Here is a 17,023-nt window from a genome sequence, read left to right as displayed (position 1 = left end):
CTCATCCTGTAGTGGCATAAGAGTAGGGCACACCCAGCAGCCTGACACCTGGGTGGCAGCATGTTCCCCCCGGAGTTCTGTCTGGGAGGCTGCATCAGCTGTGGTGGGTACATGCTGAGCTCTGTGAGGCCACTGTCTTCTGCCGGGTGGATACCATTGCTCCATAGTCAACCTGGCCAAGCTTCAGCACCTGCATGCCCTGCCTGCACGCACTGCCACACCACTCCCTGACTGCCACGACACGCCTTGTTTGCCTGCTCTGTTAGCCACACTCCTGGTCACTCGCGCTCCTTAGGGGCTGCCTTCGTATGACAGAGGAGGGACACTCCTGTCTCCACTCAAGCCTCATCAGCCACCCTAGTGAGGGCTGCTGGGTCCTGGCAGCTCCCTCATCTGCCTTGAAGGGGCCTCGATGTAGGGAAACACCTGCAGAACACGTCTGCCCCAGAGTCCTTCATGTGCTGTTCATCCATCCCTTGTCCTTGCAGCTCTGGGTCTGAGAAGTAGAGAAGCTGGGAATGTTTGAGTAGCTGTGCCATATACTTTCTAGTTTGTTCTCAGGAGAGCTGTCAGATATCCTTCATCTTTAGCTGTTCCCTTTGCAAAGCCTTGTTTAGCATTAGTCTTGCTGTTCCATAGATCTCTTTTTGAATGCAGAGTGAATGGTGCACACTTTGTCTAGCCTGTTCAGTAATAGAATGTGAAATGTCATCTGCAGCCTGCTTCTTGCCCATGGGGGATAAGACAGGCAGCCATCAGTTGGGGGTCGTGAGTAGGAAGAAGACAAGAATACTGTGAATGACTTATTCACATATGAATGAGTAAAAGCTGATGAAGCTTTCTGAACTTCTGAAAATGACAGATTCATCAAACAGGCCCCATCGGACGGTGTTCACTCGAGCCATTGAGGCATGCGATCTTCACTGGCAGGACAGCCACTTACAGCACATTATCAGCAGTAACCTATACACCAACTACTGTTACCATGACGACACTGAAAACTCGCTCTTTGACTCTCATGGGTGGCCCCTCTGGCATGGTAAGTGGCTAAACTGGAAAGAGGTTTCCGTGACTTGCCACTTTGTTTAGTTTCTATGGCATTATTTTGGGGGTCATGGCGGGGAGATGAATGAAAAGCCTGGCAAAAAGAACAGAGGGTCCCTTGAAATGCTGGTTTCAGAAGTAGTCCTTTAAGTCTCTTTTGCACAGTTTTAACCTTTGGAGTTAACCTAGCAAAACAGGCCATTGCAGACACGGAAGCGTTGCTATTCAATTATTTTCTCCATTTTAGAACATGTTCCTACAGCCTGTGCGAGGGTGGATGCATTACGATCTCATGGATATCCAAGAGAAGCACTGAGGCTGGCAATAGCTATTGTTCATACACTAAGAAGGCAGCAGCAGAAACAGCTGGAAATGTTCCAGGCTCAGAAGAAAGGTAAATGTGGGGAAGAGAGAAGGGCAAAGGACATGACAAGATGATGGTAACATTTGGAACTTTGCATGAGAAAACTGTTTTTGAAACTATAAAGTCAATGAGGTGTCTTTAACTCTCCATTGCAAATGATCATCGTGGTAATGTAACGTATAAGTGAATCAGTAAGAAATCAGTGTGAATAATCCTTTTTGTTAATATTACTTGTTTCTGCATGTCATGTATAGCACATGCTATTTGTTAGTAAGACAAAGATCTACTTGTTGTTTTTTTTTTTTATTACGTATCAGTTGATTCTTAAACAGCAACAGCATCAAAAAAAAACAGCCCTATCCTCCTGAGCAATCAGTTCAACAGTGTGGCTGTGTTTCATTTTGTAGCCCCACACATTTAGGTAAGAAGCAGGCTTTCTAGTGTTTTAAAGCTTTGCAATAATGCATGTGGTTACTAAGGAAGGTGATACCCCATGAATGAGAGTGAGCAGAGGCATCTTCAAGTTAGTGTGTAGTCGGTAGAGAAGCAGAGCATCCATAATAGCTTGTATACAATTTTTACATGATCAGCCATAATGAGACTGATCTCCCATAGTTCAGTAGCATATACGTGACTAGGAGAAAAAAGTTGGGGGTTGGAATCAAAGGAGAGCTAGTGCCATAAGACTGTTAGTAAACAATGCGATCAAGGGAATCTATAACCTTTAGCAAAGACATACTTTCTTCAATTCATTGTGCTAAAGGATTTTTTTCATGTTCCAACTGATCTATGGGTGAGGGCTACAAAGTAAAGTATCCAACAAAGTATGTTTGTTGACTGAAATTTTAGAATGCCGAAATTAATGTGATTCAATTAAAAGACAATTTTTTCTTGTATACTACATTTAATGTTTTTATTCTTTTTTTTTTTTAAGGAGTTGTCATCCTGGGTTTATTATTTCAACAAATATTTAGATGCAAAATAAGCTCATGTTTTATTTGGGATAATGGAACATATTTTAGAGTATTTTCATTTATTTCAGTGCCATCAGATTCACTTAAAACGTACAAAATGGTACTACATCTTTTGAGCCAGGAAACAGATGTGGATATATTACAAAAAAAGAAGTCAAAAAGTCTTTGCTGTCACTTTCCAGCAGATGTTTTCAGAAGATTTCCTGGTATCGAGTAAGAGATTTCAAAAAAAAAAAACAAAACACTACAGTTGAAACTGTTGACCCATAATGTGCTTTGCAAGTGTTTGAATGGTATTTTGCCTTCATTCTTTTTCTTTTTTTTCCCTCTTTTAACTAATAAAGTGGCTAACTAAAGAGTGGCTAATATGCACTCTTTCCCTCCCTCCTCCCTCCATCTTTTCTAACATAGAACTTCTCCACAAAGGAGTAACCTCAATAACGAATCTTGAAGGTTTGGTGGGACACCCTTTGGATCCGATTGGCACCCTCTTCAGTAGCCTGATGGAAGCCTGCAAAGTGGATGATGAGAGCTTCCATGGATTCTCAGACTTCACAGGTAAGGCCGTGCAAAGGAAGATATCTTTTATACGTCTTCAGTAACCAGAGGCATTTTTCTATCTTTCCATTCTAAATTAACTTCAAAGCCAGTGTTCTCATAGTATAAGAACTCACATTTGCCTTCCCTAAGAAAACATGAGGGAGAGAAAATGTTTAAAGGAAAATTTTTAAAGCACTTCCAAAATTACCAGTTATTCATTCTTGAAGAAAATTCTGTATTTTGAGCCTGAAATAAAAGCAAATAAGTCTTTATAGTAGCAACCCTCTCCACAGATATTACTCTGTCCTTTTTCTGAGACATTGCAGAAGATCACAAAAATCACAGAATTGTTGAGGTTGGAAGGAAGTTCTAAAGATCTGCTTAGAGCAGGATCAGCTGCAGCAGATTGCCCAGGACTGTGTCTACTTGGGTTTTGGATAACTCCAAGAATGAAGACTTTACAACCTCTCTTGGCAATCTCTTCCAGTGTTCTACCTTCACAGTAAAAAATTCTTTCCTTATGCTCAGATGGAAATGTGTTTCAGTTTGTGCCTATTGCCTCTTTTCCTGTCACAGATTATCACTGAGAAGAGTCTGGCTCAGCCTTCTTTACACTCTCCTATCATATATTTATACGTACTGGTAAGATACTCTTGAGCCTTCTCTTTTCCAGGCGAAACAGTCCCAGCTGTCTCAATCTCTGATCATATAGAGATGCTCCAGTCCCTTACTCATCTTTGTGACCCCTCACTGGATTTGCTCCAGTATGTCCATGTACTGGGGAGCCCAGAACTGAACACAGCACTCCATATGTGTCTCACCAGTGCTGAACAGAGGGGAAGGATCAACTCCCTCGACCTGCTGGCAACACTCCTCCTAATGCATCCCAGGGTGTTCATAGAATCATAGAAGCATAGAATGATCTGGGTTGGAAGGGACCTCAAGGATCATCTAGTTCCAACCCCCCTACCATAGGCAGGGATGCCACCCACTAGATCAGGTTCCTAAGGGTCTCATCTAACCTAGTCTTGAACAACGCCAGGGATGGGGCATCCACAACCTGTCTGGGCAAACTGTTCCAGTGCCTCACCACTCTCTGAGTGAAAAATTTCCTTCCAAGCTCTAATGTAAACCTTCCCTCTTTTAGTTTAAAACCATCCCCCCCTTGTCCTGTCGTTATCTACCTGAGTAAAGAGTCCTTCTGCATCCCTTTTATAAGACCCCTTTAATTACTGAAAGGCTGTGATGAGGTCATCCTGGAGCCTTCTCTTCTGTAGGCTGAAATGCACCAGCTCTCTCAGCCTTTCTTCATAGGAGAGGTGTTCCAGCCCCTTGATCATCTTTGTGGCCCTCCTCTGGACCCGCTCTAACAGATCCACATCATTCTTGTGCTGGGGGCTCCAGACCTGGATGCAGTACTCCAAGTGAGGCCTCACAAGGGCAGAGCAGAGGGGGACAATCACCTCCCTTGACTTGCTGGCCACTCCTCTGTTGATGCAGCCCAGGATGCAGTTGGCCTTCTGGGTTGCAAACATGCACTCATGTCGAGCTTTTCATCCATCAGAACCCTCAAGTCATTCTCCACAGGACTGCTCTCAATGAGTTCTTCTCCCAGTCTGTACTCATGTCCGGGATTGCCCCAACCCAGGTGCATCACCCTGAATTTAGACTTGTTGAACCTCATTAGGTTCATGTGGGCCCACTTCTCAAGCCTGTCCAGGTCCCCTCGGGCGGTATCCCTTCCTTCTGTCATATCAACCCCACCACTCAGCTTGGTGTCATCTTCAAATTTGTTGAGGGTGCACTCGATCCCACTGTCTATGTCATTGATAATGATATTAAACAGTACCAGTCCCAGGACAGACCCCTGCAGTACACCACTTGTCACCGGCCTCCACTTGGACATAGATCCATTGACCACTACTCTCTGGGTGTGACCTTCAAGCCAATTCCTTATCCACTGAATAGTCAGACAGAGCAAAATACACCTAGACTTCTCTGGGGAGATGGATTTTCTCTGATTTCCATACTTAAGCGCCAGGCTCCTGGAAAAGGAGAGACAGAACTTACATTTCTAATCTCTCTTGCAATAATTTCAGGTCTTACCAGTTGCAACAGCAGTTTGAAAGTGCCACACAGAATTTGAGTTGCTGGTGCCTCTGTCAGTTTTCCATAGTTGCAGCTTCAGCTATTGTTGCTGTACGGGCACTTCAGTGCATAGCTCCACTACTCTTAGAGCATCTTTTGCTGTGCAGTATTGTCCTCCTATTTAACATTTTTTGTTCATTGGACACCACAGGTGAAGGCAAAGAATGGCAAATCATGCAATCATAGAATGGTTTGGGTTGGAAGGGACCTTAAAGATCATCCAGTTCCAGCCCAAACCAACCGGTCCTAAGACAGACCTCTGAAGGACACTACTCGTTACCAGCCTCCACCTGGACATAGAGCCATTGACTACAACTCTTGAAGGGTGCGGCCTTCAAGCCAACTCCTTATCCACTGAATGGTCCACCCATCAAGTCCATCTCTCTCCATTTTGGAGTTCAGGATGTCATGTGGGAGTGTGTCAAAGGCCTTGCAGAAGTCCAGGTAGATGACATTGGTCAGTCTTCCCTTGCCAATTGATGCAGTCACTCCACCGTAGAAAGCCACCAGATTGGTCAGGCACGATTTGCTCTTGGCGAAGCCATGCTGGCTGTCTCAGATCACCTCCTTGTCTTGCATGTACCTCGACACTGCTTCCAGGAGGCCCTTTTCCATAATCTTGCCAGGCACAGAAGTGAGGCTCACCGGTCTGTAGTTCCCCAGGTTCTCCTTTCTACCCTTTTTAAAAATGGGAGTGATGTTTCCCTTTTTCCTGTCAACAGGGACTTCGCCTGACTGCCAGGACTTTTCAAATATGATTGAGAGAGGTTTGGCAACTACATCAGCCAATTCTTTCAGGACCCTGGGTGTTATTGTACATCTTAGCTGCACATGCACATAATACTTCAAATAGAGGATAAAACACAAGATAACATACATGGCCTACAGAGAATATGAATTGGAAAACAGTGTTTCAGAATTGATGCATGATTTAGGTCAGGATGTTTATGCTCATTTTAATTTCAGTATTTGCTTTCCAGGAGCTTAAGTGATTCATTCCTTATTCTTAGTCTGTTTCCACCTCTGCAGTAGTTTCTCATCGCTTTCTGTGTGGACAAAAAATGGAGTCATCCCTCTACCTACTGGTCTTTTATATGCACATCCCCAATCTTCTTGGGGCTTTGCCTCAAAGCTCATTTTATTCAATTAGATTTTCTTCAGTAAACTTTTTATCCACCTATTCTGGAAGAACTTTTAATTAAAAGAAATCAGAAATCAGATTCTTTGCAATTAGTAAAAAAGAAAAAAAAAGTTTGTGTTCAAAAGTAAATTCCCACTACATACGCATATGCAATCTACCAAATACATTCAGCCTTCTCATTTGCCGCAGATGCCCACCTCCTTACATCTGTCCATTGTAACTTGTTGTTCCCCAATTAGACTTTTCCCTGCTAGAGGCTGGAATAGTATTTTGTCATATGGTGTATCTGTGAAGTGCCAAATGAATCAGTGGTACTCTTTAAAGCAGTTTATGGCTTGGTCTGTATGGAGTTTACAAGTAATCTTTACTGGAAGTAAGAAGTCTTGTTTCAGTAAAATTCAGAGGCATTATACTTGTTTATCATAAATGCAACTGTAACAATTAAATAAAAAATCTTGAAAAGAGCCCTAGCAAACAGAGGATGCTTAAATGTTGTGGAGTTATCAGGCCTACTGTACTTGCACAATCTTAATAACTTCATCTGAAATCTATGCAGAGGTATAAACACCTTCCCTTTCCACTTATACAACATCAAGGCTTTAAGGAGATACAGAAATGGTTGGGAAAAGAAACACACAAAAATTGAAATGAATCTTCCAATTTTTGCCTTATTAACATAAAACTGGAGAAAAACCGCCTTTCTCTAAATCATAGTTTAAAGATGAAAACTTTTATTTTTACTTGAGTGTATTTTTATTTTTATTTTTATTTTTATTTTTATTTTTATTTTTATTTTTATTTTTATTTTATGTTTATTATTTTATTTTATTTTTATTTTTATTTTATTTTATTTTTGTAATTGCTTTGTGTATTTCTCCCTTGTGGAGTTGGATAGTTTACAGTGGATCTTTGGATTTTGAAACTGAGCTAGTAACCTCCTTGTCTTGCATGTGCCTTGACATTGCTTCCAGGCAAAGGTGAGGTTCACTGGTCTGTAGTAGCCTGCGTCCCCCTTTCTACCCTTTTTAAAAATGGGAGTGATGTTTCCTTCTTCCTGTCACCAGGGGCTTTGCCTGACTGCCAGGACTTTTCAAATATGATGGAGAGTTGCTTGGCAACTACATCAGCCAGTTCCCTCAGGAGCCTGGGATGCACATCATGGGGCCCCATAGCCTTATACCAGTTCAGTTTCATCAGATGGTCTCGAACCTGCTCTTCACTTAGAGTGGGAGGGACTTTGCTCCCCCAGCCCTCATCTACAGGTTCAGGGAAACAAGAGATGTGGTAAGCCTGACTATCAGTGAAGACTGAAGCAAACAACTTTTTGAGTACCTCAGCCTTCTCCGTGTCTGCTGTTACAAGCTCTCCCTTCTCGTTTATCAGAAGGGGTACATTCTCCTTGGCCTTTTCTTTTTTGGCCAATGTACCCATGGAATCTCTTCCCGTTATTTTTTGTGTCCCTTGCCAAGCTCATTTCCATCTGTGCCTTGGCTTTCCTGATCCCATCCCTGCACATCCAGACAGCATCCCTCTACTCTTGCCAGGCCTCATGTCCCTGCTTCCACTGCCTGGGCATTTCCTTCTTGCACCTCAGTTTGACCAGCAGGTCCTTGTTCAGCCATGCTGAAACTGTATTTTTATTTTTTTTTAATTTTTATTTTTTTTAATTTTTAATTTTTTATTTTTATTTTATTTTTATAATTGCTTTGTGTATTTCTCCCTTGTGGAATTGGATAGTTTACATTGGATCTTTGGATTTTGAAATTGAGCTAGTAATTTAAATAATTTTAAAGAAATGAATACTGGCAGAGATAGCATTTGTAAATATGGCGTTATAAGCAGATTATGGATTAGAATGACTTGCTGATGTGTTGTTCTTTGTGTCACCCTTTACAGAGAACATGGGGCAATGCAAATCTCTGGAGTACCATCACCTGCCTGCACACAAATTCTTAGAAGAAGGGGAATCTTATTTAACTCTGGCTGTGGAAGTAGCATTGATAGGGCTGGGACAACAACGAATAATGCCAGATGGCTTGTACGCACAAGAGAAGGTTTGTCAAAATGAGGAGCAGCTGATTTCTAAGCTACAGGAAATTGAATTGGATGATATTCTGGTGAAGATTTTTCGAAAACAAGCAGTCTTCTTATTAGAAGGTAGCTCGCTATAGATGCTAACTGCTTCTTTAAACTGCCTTCACTTATAGAAGCCCACAGAACCAGTATTCTTTTGGAAGCTGACTTTATGTACTTGATGTTTTTTTGATGTAGAATTCACAGAATCACAGAATGTTAGGGATTAGAAGAGACCTTGAAAGATCATCTAGTCCAATCCCCCTGCCGGAGCAGGAATTCCAGCAAAATTTTGTTTGCAATTTCTTATGAAAATCAAACATACACTGAATAAATACCATGACTGTAGAAATAAGGCATCCGCTGATTTACAAGCCTTTAATTTTTATTGCATTTTGTTCTTTAAATTTTTTGTTTGATATAATCTCAGTATCCTAATTGTACAGCCCAGGCTCACAATTAAATATTATAGACATCAGTTATCAGCAGTTCTCAAGTAGCAGAATTCTAAATGTCACTTGTATCCTGAAAAAGGACTGGCAGCTTTGTAAATGTATGAATATTTTTACCTCTTTTCCCAATTAAAGAGCTCAGAAAATTCACTTAGAATTACTGGGACAGAACTACAACATTTTATTTGTAGCAATTAGGAAAATGACTTGCCTCTGAAGTTTGAATCATACATGACAATTGAAATACATGGTCAAATATTGAGGCTTAAGGCCTGATCTTATGACTAAATTGTGACTAAGTTATGTGTTTGGGAATCACTGTGGTGGGTTGCAATAAAATCTGTGGGAAAAAAAAGTGCATGCCTTTGCCTTAGCTTTCAAAAAGGCTTGACATGTAACACTTAAGCCTCATGTTCAGAAAGTAGCCTCATGGGATCTGAGGTTGTCTTTCTAGCTTTTGGGTGTTTTGTTTTTTTATTTTTAATGGAAGAAAAAACTTTAAAGGAACTAATTCGCCAAAGGCATGGTTTTGTTTTGAGTGCCTACTCAAGGGATGGTGTGGAGTACAGTAGGCTCTAGGTGAGTTGTGAAGACTTACAGAGCAGTCATGTTTTGTTTTCTTTCTGTAAGACATTTGTCTTTTAAAACTTCTTTAATGGAAGAGATGCAGTATGTTGTTTAGGGTTCTCAGCTGTGAGTCACCGTTGTTGCCCAGATCCTTAAAGACTCTGGCACCTACTGATGGTGCCATTTGAAACCGCAGAGAAGCTGCACCATAGGGAGAGTTTCCATTATGGTATGGCTATACTGCTGCTTTACGGCCTTTGGACAAGAACACCAGCTAACTGTATCCAGCTATTAACCACCACCGGACAGGGATCCTATGGATTATAATTTGCTGCATTTCTTTACTGAGGAAAAGGCAGGATTTCTCTCAAGTGTTCGCTGATACTTATAGTTTACTATAAGGTAATCTTAGCAGGAAATCTGCTAAAATAACTACCTATGAAATTACCGTAGTGAGCAGTGTGCAGTGTCTTGCATTACTGTTTGCTGAGAAATCTAGCTTTCCTGCAATAGCTTCAGTTTATGCCAGGTTAGGCAGAAATTGCCAGCTCACATGGAAGAAAAACTGCAGTGACTGAAGATCCTAATCATATCAATTGTGTTTTTATAGTTATAGTCCTGTAGGTATACATATAAAAAAAAAAAACTTAACCAATATTAAGCTGATTTCTATGCTGTTAATGCAGATTAATGCATGTTGTATGTAGCTACCACTTGACTGAGTGGGAAAGCAGAATGTTAAGACTGTTGCAAGAACTGTTTTAATTTTTTGCTTGACTGCTAAGTTAATGTCAGAATATGTTTTTATATAAATGCTTTGTCCTGTACTCCTCATGTCCTAACTGAGTTTCTGACTGAATCACCAACTGGCAAACATACATGAAATGGCTTCTTTCATTGAAACAATGCTAGATAGTTTTCAATGGCTTTCAAATTCATTTCAAATGATTAGAGACATTGTGTCACCTACTAAATCTTCATTGACATTTCCTTTGTAATCAGTCTTCAGAAATGCCCACCTATGGAACTCAGTTTTTTTTTCATGCACTGTGATTTTTATCTTTTCATTTTGTGCTAAGGCACCCTTCGGAAAAACATTGCTGAAACAACTGTGCTGGTCTAAGTTGTTCAAGTTGTTACCATCTACATCTCATGTAGTTCCTGAGGAGGGGCAGTGGAGAGGGAAGTGTGAGTCTTTTCTTCCTGGCAACAGATGACAGGATGCGTGGGAACAGCACATAGCTGTGCAAGGGGAGGTTCAGACTGGACACCAGGAAAAATTTCTTTACTGTGAGGGTGGTCAAACACTGGAACAGGCTTCCTAGAGAGGTGGTTGATGCACCCCATGCCTGTCAGTGTTCAGTAGGCATTTGGACAATGCCCTCAATAATATGCGTTAACCTTTGATTAGCCCTGAAGTGGTCAGGCAGTTGGACTAGATGGTCTTTGAAGGTCCCTTCTAACTGAACTATTCTGTTCTGTTCTGTTCTGTTCTGTTCTGTTCTGTTCTATTCTATTCTATTCTATTCTATTCTTTGTAGCAGAAGTGGCTACATAAATTGTGCAAGTACTCCTCATCCATTCCAGTGTAGGATCAGACACAGTTTGAACTGCTGCTTCTGGAAACTGTTTAAATGATATGTGTGATTCTGCAGTGAAGAAGTGTGCTCACACAGTAATTTGTCCATACAAGCATGGTGGGTTGAAATCTCTAGTAGAGGAGAAATCAAAATTCTCTTCTCCTGTAGTAACTTCTGGGAGTGCTGGCTGCTATATGTGCAGTAATTTTCCAATAATACTTAATGTACAAGTCTTATTCTGTCTTGCAACATTTTATGCTTGAACTTCTGGCTGCTGAAGTCAAAAACTGCTTGACACAGTTTTCCTGTTAACAGGAATAACAGCCTCAAGGTTGCAGGAGAAATGTAAAAATGGGGTTCGTAGTTACCGAACATTCAGAACTCAGCAAGGAAATAATTGCATTTAAATTTTTTTTAAATCATCATTTCTGCTGTCAGTCCTGACACTGCAGTTCTGAAATTGAAATACTGCACTGTGTGCAAAGTTTGCTGTCCCAACAGTGGGGATAGTTTCCCTACAACAAATATCATTTTTAAGATCATGTGGCAGTAACGGACTAGCAAAACCATTTTCGATGCAAGATCTGACCTAGTCTTCTCTGGAGACAAAATCTAGACCAAAGGGTTATTTAAATGCCTAATGTTGGGTGAGATGTTAATAGCAATCAAGCGCTGCTGTAGTGATTGTTCATGTAACTTCAATTGAAGATACGCACTTTTCTGCTGTAACCACACTTTTTTTTCTGGTAGATTTGTGAGAAAGCAATCACACACCAACAGAGGGTACATAGGGATTCATATGTACAATATAACTACATGAAGGCAAAGCTGGGATTAACACCTTCTCCTTTTGCATATCATAAATTTGTTGAATGAGCCCCATGGAGCACTGAGACCATTCTGTCATTTGTATGTGCACTGGTAGTGTGCTTAGTACTATGCAATTTACGGTCTGTCTCATTGTCTCAAAGAATATATGGTATGTAATATATTTGTAATATATTGTATCTATGTGATGTGTATAGTATAATTCACAAAAATATCAATGCAATTTTACCTTTTGTACAGAAAACTCTGTCTCTGAATACCAATTCTAACTCAAGATATAGTGAGTGTTTTTTAAAGGTGCAGAAGTTAGGTTTTAGCAGTCTGTAAAGATTGACATTCTCTTTCTTTTTCCTACAGCTGGACCATATAGTGGTTTAGGTGAAGTCATCCATCGAGAGAGTGTTCCAATGCACACATTTGCCAAGTATCTCTTCACCTCTCTCCTACCTCATGATGCTGAATTAGCATACAAAACTGCACTGAGAGTCATGCGGTATGTATTCACAAGTCATCTAGAAAGAGCACAAGTAGAGATCGGGAAAAGGAGGAAAAGCTTGGTAATTAAGACCTAGCCTTTTTTGTCTAAAAGAAGCATCGTTCTCTTTAAGGAAAAATTACGTTGGTTCTGTAATCTGTAAAAGTGAGTGATGTTTGTAGTAACTACAGTATAATCATTTATAAATGTAAAATTAATGTTTACCTACAACTGTAAAACAGTGTTCTCTGTTATAATCTTTCCTTCTAGAATCCCCCTCTTGGGGAATGTGGCTTTGTGTTCAATGATGACAGCTTTAACATGTGTGTTTGTGTATATGTGATGGTAGTGGTGAAGAAATGAGGAAAGAGGCATCTTACCAGCAGTCTCAGTATCATTTGTTGCTTAGTCTGTTCTGTAGGACTATTTGTTCCACCAGTCTTCTTTATAAATTATCTCTCAATGGTAGGTTTGAAACCATATGGTGTGGTCTGACACAATACTTTTTTCTTGTGCTTCATAACTAAGCAGTCTTATACACTTTTGAATATCAGGATTTAAATGGAATACATCATATGACAACAAAATGTGTGACTTGGATACCATTTGTCTTCAGTAATCGGGAGAAAGGTGTTTCTCAGGGAGTGCTCAGTATGCGTTGGCTTTATCTCAGGGCAGGCCAGACTGTTAATGGCAGCTAAGAAGAGCCTTCTGAAATAAGTTTTAAGGGCCTAAATCATCAACAATAAATCTATGTTGTCCTCCTACAGTGCACGGAAGAAACTGATCTTATCTGAATTTTGTGGTTGCTGTCAAGAACTTGTAGTAAATGATGGTTGACAAAGAATAGCCACAACTGACTGCTAGGAGCAATCAAGTCCCATATTAAAAACATGAGTGTTGGGTTTTCCTGGTCATTATTATCAAGAATGATTGCACAGTGATTGAAGGACATGCTATCCACATAAGTAGTAGTTAGCTTCATCAGACAAGATGTATCCTAGTGGTTTGGAGTTGTATATTTTTTCTGGAGTTTCTCCAGAATGATAAACAGGGAGAACACAATTATGTGTTCAAAGGACTAAATGGGAAGGCATGCATAAAAACAAAGCATATCTACTCTCAGGTCAGGCCAAAGGTCTGTTTAGCCTGGTTGTTTTGTATTTTTGTTGTTGTCTCCAAACATGTCTAGTAGTGGATGTTAGGGGAGGAGTTTCAGAAATATGAAGAGTGACCTTGCATCCTTGCTGCTTGTGATTAGAAATTTAGGAACTAAACTGAGAAGACAAAAATGCATTATTGATGAACTGTTGAGAACATTCAAATGTTATGATCAGAAAGCTGTCTGGGTCAGCTAGGTACACCCCTTTTCTTTCAAGGCAAGTTAAGTGTATCAATAACCTCGGTCATATCAGATCAGCAAGATAGTACAAAATTTGTATTAAAAAGAAAAAAAGTAGGTCATTTTTTGTAAAATAGACTTGTGTCCTTATATTTATTTCTAGAAGAGGGAAAATTGAGCATCTTTTCCTCCATGGCAGGGAGGAAATGGCAATGGCATGGACAAAAATATCAGCTGGAAATTAGTAAATGTGTGTGGTGGTTTTACTCAGGTGGGCAGCTGAGCTCCACCACAACCGCTCTCTCACTCCCCCTCCTCAAAGAGGAAGGGGGAGAAAATACAACACAAAGAGCTCAAGGTTTGAGATAAGGATGATGTAATTAAAGGGAAAAGGGAGAGGAAAAAAAAAAAAAGGCCATGCGGAAACACAGAGAGAGAGGAAAAAAAAGTTACTCTCTACTTCCCATCAACGAGTGATGTTCGGCCACATCCTGAGAAGCAGGGCCTCAAAACACGTAACAGTTGTTCGGGAGGACAGGCCTTTCCACCACGAGAGCCCCCCTTTTTATTGCTGAGTGTGACAGCATATGGTATGGAATGTCCCTTTGCTTGGTTTAGGTTAGCTGCCCTGGTGATGTCTCCTCCCCATCACTTGCCCACCCCCAGCCTGCTGGCTCTTGGGGGCTTGGAGGGAGTCCTGATGCGGTGCCAGTATTATGCAGCAATAGACACAACACTGGAGTGATACCAGTACTGTTCTAGCTACGAGTGCAGAGCACAGCACTATGTGGGCTGCTGCAGGGAAAGTTAACTCCATCCCAGACAGACCCAGCACAACCTCCACCCCTTATTCCATAACCTTTGTGTCACACTCGGGTCCCCCATACTTTAGTATATAGATATTCTCATTACCACTGTTCCCTGTCCATTAAAATATTTATAGGTCTGTACTTCTTTTCATTCCATAGGCCTCTCCCCAAAATGTTCATAAGAACTGTTGATGGTTTCAGCTTCATCTGTCAAAGTGGTCACTCAGGGCAGGCGGAGTTGGTTTTCTTGACGCCAGCACCAGCTTAAGTCACTGCTGCACTTGCCTGGTTCCTTGCAAAGTTGACCTGTCATTGGTTCTGCAGTGTCCTTCTGGAGAGAAAAATACGATGAAAAAGGCTCAAGGGTTGAGATAAGGGCAGGGAGATCACTCACCAATTACTGTCATGGGCAAAACAGACTCAGCAGAGGGAGATTAAAGAAATTTATTGACTATCACTAACAAGCTAGAGAAGTGAGAAACAAAGAAAACAAACTAAAAACAACTTCCCCTCATTCACCTTCTTCCACCTCCTCCCCCCAGGCGGCACAAGGGAACGGGGGAATGGGGGTTACAGTCAGTCTATAGCGTTTCTCCACCGCCTCTCCTTCACAGTCGCTCTCTTCCCCTGCTCCAGTGTGGGGTCCCTCCCATGGGATACAGTCCGTCCCAAACTGATTCTGTGTGGGCTTCCCAGAGAGTGCAGTTCCTCAAGAACTGCTCCAAATATGGGTCCGTACCACAGGGTCCATCCATCAGGAGCAAACTGCTCCAACGTGGGTCCCCCACAACTCCAGCCAGATCACCTGCGCCTGCGTGGGCTCCTCTCCACAGGCTACATGTCCAGCCCAGAGTCTGCTCCTGCGGGTGATCTGCATAGATCGCAGCCTCCTTCAGGTCAGATCCACCTGCTCCATCATGGTCTCCTCCACGGGCTGTAGCGTGGAAATCTGCTCCGCCGTGGTACAGCATGGGCTGCAGGGAGACAGCCTTCTCCACCATGATCCTCTCCACAGGCCGCTAGGGAACTTCAGCTCTGGCACCTCCTCCCCCTCCTTCACTGTCCTTGGTGTCTGCAAGTTTGTTTCTCACTCTTCACTCTCCCAGCTACTGTAGTGTGGCAGGTTTTTTCCCCCGTTCTTAAATATGCTCTCACAGAGGCGCAAACAACATCGCTTATTGGCTTTGCTTTGGCCAGCAGCGGGTCCCTTTGGAGCCAGCTGAAACTGGCCCTTATCTAACATGGGGCAGCTTCTGGATTCTTCTCACAGAAGGCACCCCTACAACCCCCTGCTACCAAAACCTTGCCACATAAACCCTCTACAATACACTGCATAGAAATTTCTACAGTTGTTCATTCTTTTAGAAGCAGAGCACATTTCTTTCTTTGCTTCAACATTTTTCAAAGAAGTTAACTTCCCAAGACCATAGCTAATTGCTTTCCACACATAAAAGCATATATTGTCTGTGTACACTCCTGTCTACATGGATCGTTGACCCATGATGGAGTATGGAGTATTTTGCCTCTCTGTATTCAAAATCATCTGTTTGTGTTTCAGTTTTTGAATCCTCTTTTAGTGTGTGGAACACACGGTATGAAATTAGTGGAAGCATGAAATGCACCTCAGGTCTGCAAGGACAGGGTTTGCTGTCCTTCATGGTCACTTCCGTGTCTGTCTACAGTTCTCTTCTTGCAGCACCAAAACACATACAGTGGAGCCTAGGAGAATGTAGATCTGCAGTTGACTGCTCACTTGTAATCTGAACTTTTTGTTGCTCCCTTGTTTAGCCTGAATTTCACCCAGGCTTTGAAAGCCAGGCTTTAACGGTGATGTTTAATCACAGGTTAGCTTTGCTAAGACCTAACTAAATAATTGATGTTGGGAAGGAAAAAAAAAAAAGTGAAGAATGCTAAATCTGTTGTAGCTTGTGCTTGTTCTGCTGTCCCCTAACCTTGCCAAAATTGCATGAAAGTCATACATTCACAGCAGCATTTCCTTTTCACAGCAAAGGAACGTAGAGACTGGCAATGAAATTCAAACTGACAAAAGATTTCCCCCAAACAGCCTCTTCCTTTCATGCTCTTTTTCTATTTACTGTTACTCATAACCTAATAATCCCCTTTGCATTTTGTAGTTGGGATTTTTCCTGTTTAATGAAACCATTTAATAATGCATCTTTTTCCCCCCTCCTTCTGTGCTTGGAAAAATCAGCTAAAAAATTTATACATATTTTATTTTTACATATATAAAGCTATGTAAAAAGGTTTTTCAATGGGACTAAGAAAGACATTTGACTCTTGATACAAATCAAAGGGGCAGTTGGTTAATCTGTATTTTTTCATATTATCATGTGCATGTGTCTGAAAATATTAGTAATAACGTGCTGATGGTTATTTACCTGGTGTGTTGTAATTGTATGTGCTTGCTAAATACCCTAACATATATTCAAAATGACCTTTCTCAGAGAATTCTTAAAGATACTCTCATATGCCTTAAGAACCTACATAAAACTGATTGAACTGTTACAGGTACCTTAAAACTGTTTTACGGTCTCCATTCTTACTGTGAAAAAAAAGTCATACGCTCCAGTTATGTAAAGAACTTAGGTATTTATTTAAGTGCAAAAAATGGTAAAGTTTATTCCATAAGAAATATCACAGGATTTTTAATATTATTCAGTATTTG

General features: G+C 41.2%; 1 protein-coding gene across 5 annotated transcripts in view; it reads left to right on the top strand.

Annotated features, from left to right (window-relative positions):
* LOC310888746 (zinc finger SWIM domain-containing protein 6) overlaps positions 1-17,023 on the top strand; it is a 219,639-nt gene that overhangs the window by 174,874 nt on the left and 27,742 nt on the right. For 4 of the 5 annotated variants that reach the window (XM_083815763.1, XM_083815759.1, XM_083815761.1 and 1 more), the window contains exons 6-10: positions 863-1,039; positions 1,292-1,438; positions 2,794-2,940; positions 8,108-8,368; positions 12,069-12,204. In XM_083815763.1, the coding sequence (XP_083671889.1) occupies positions 863-1,039; positions 1,292-1,438; positions 2,794-2,940; positions 8,108-8,368; positions 12,069-12,204 (868 nt within the window). The remainder of the gene's footprint in view (positions 1-862; positions 1,040-1,291; positions 1,439-2,793; positions 2,941-8,107; positions 8,369-12,068; positions 12,205-17,023) is intronic. The other variant, XM_083815760.1, reaches the window with a different exon arrangement.

The sequence above is a fragment of the Anser anser genome (assembly GCF_964211835.1).
Source record: "Anser anser genome assembly, chromosome: W".
Classification (NCBI taxonomy): domain Eukaryota; kingdom Metazoa; phylum Chordata; class Aves; order Anseriformes; family Anatidae; genus Anser; species Anser anser.
This window is presented reverse-complemented; position numbering and strand designations above follow the sequence as displayed.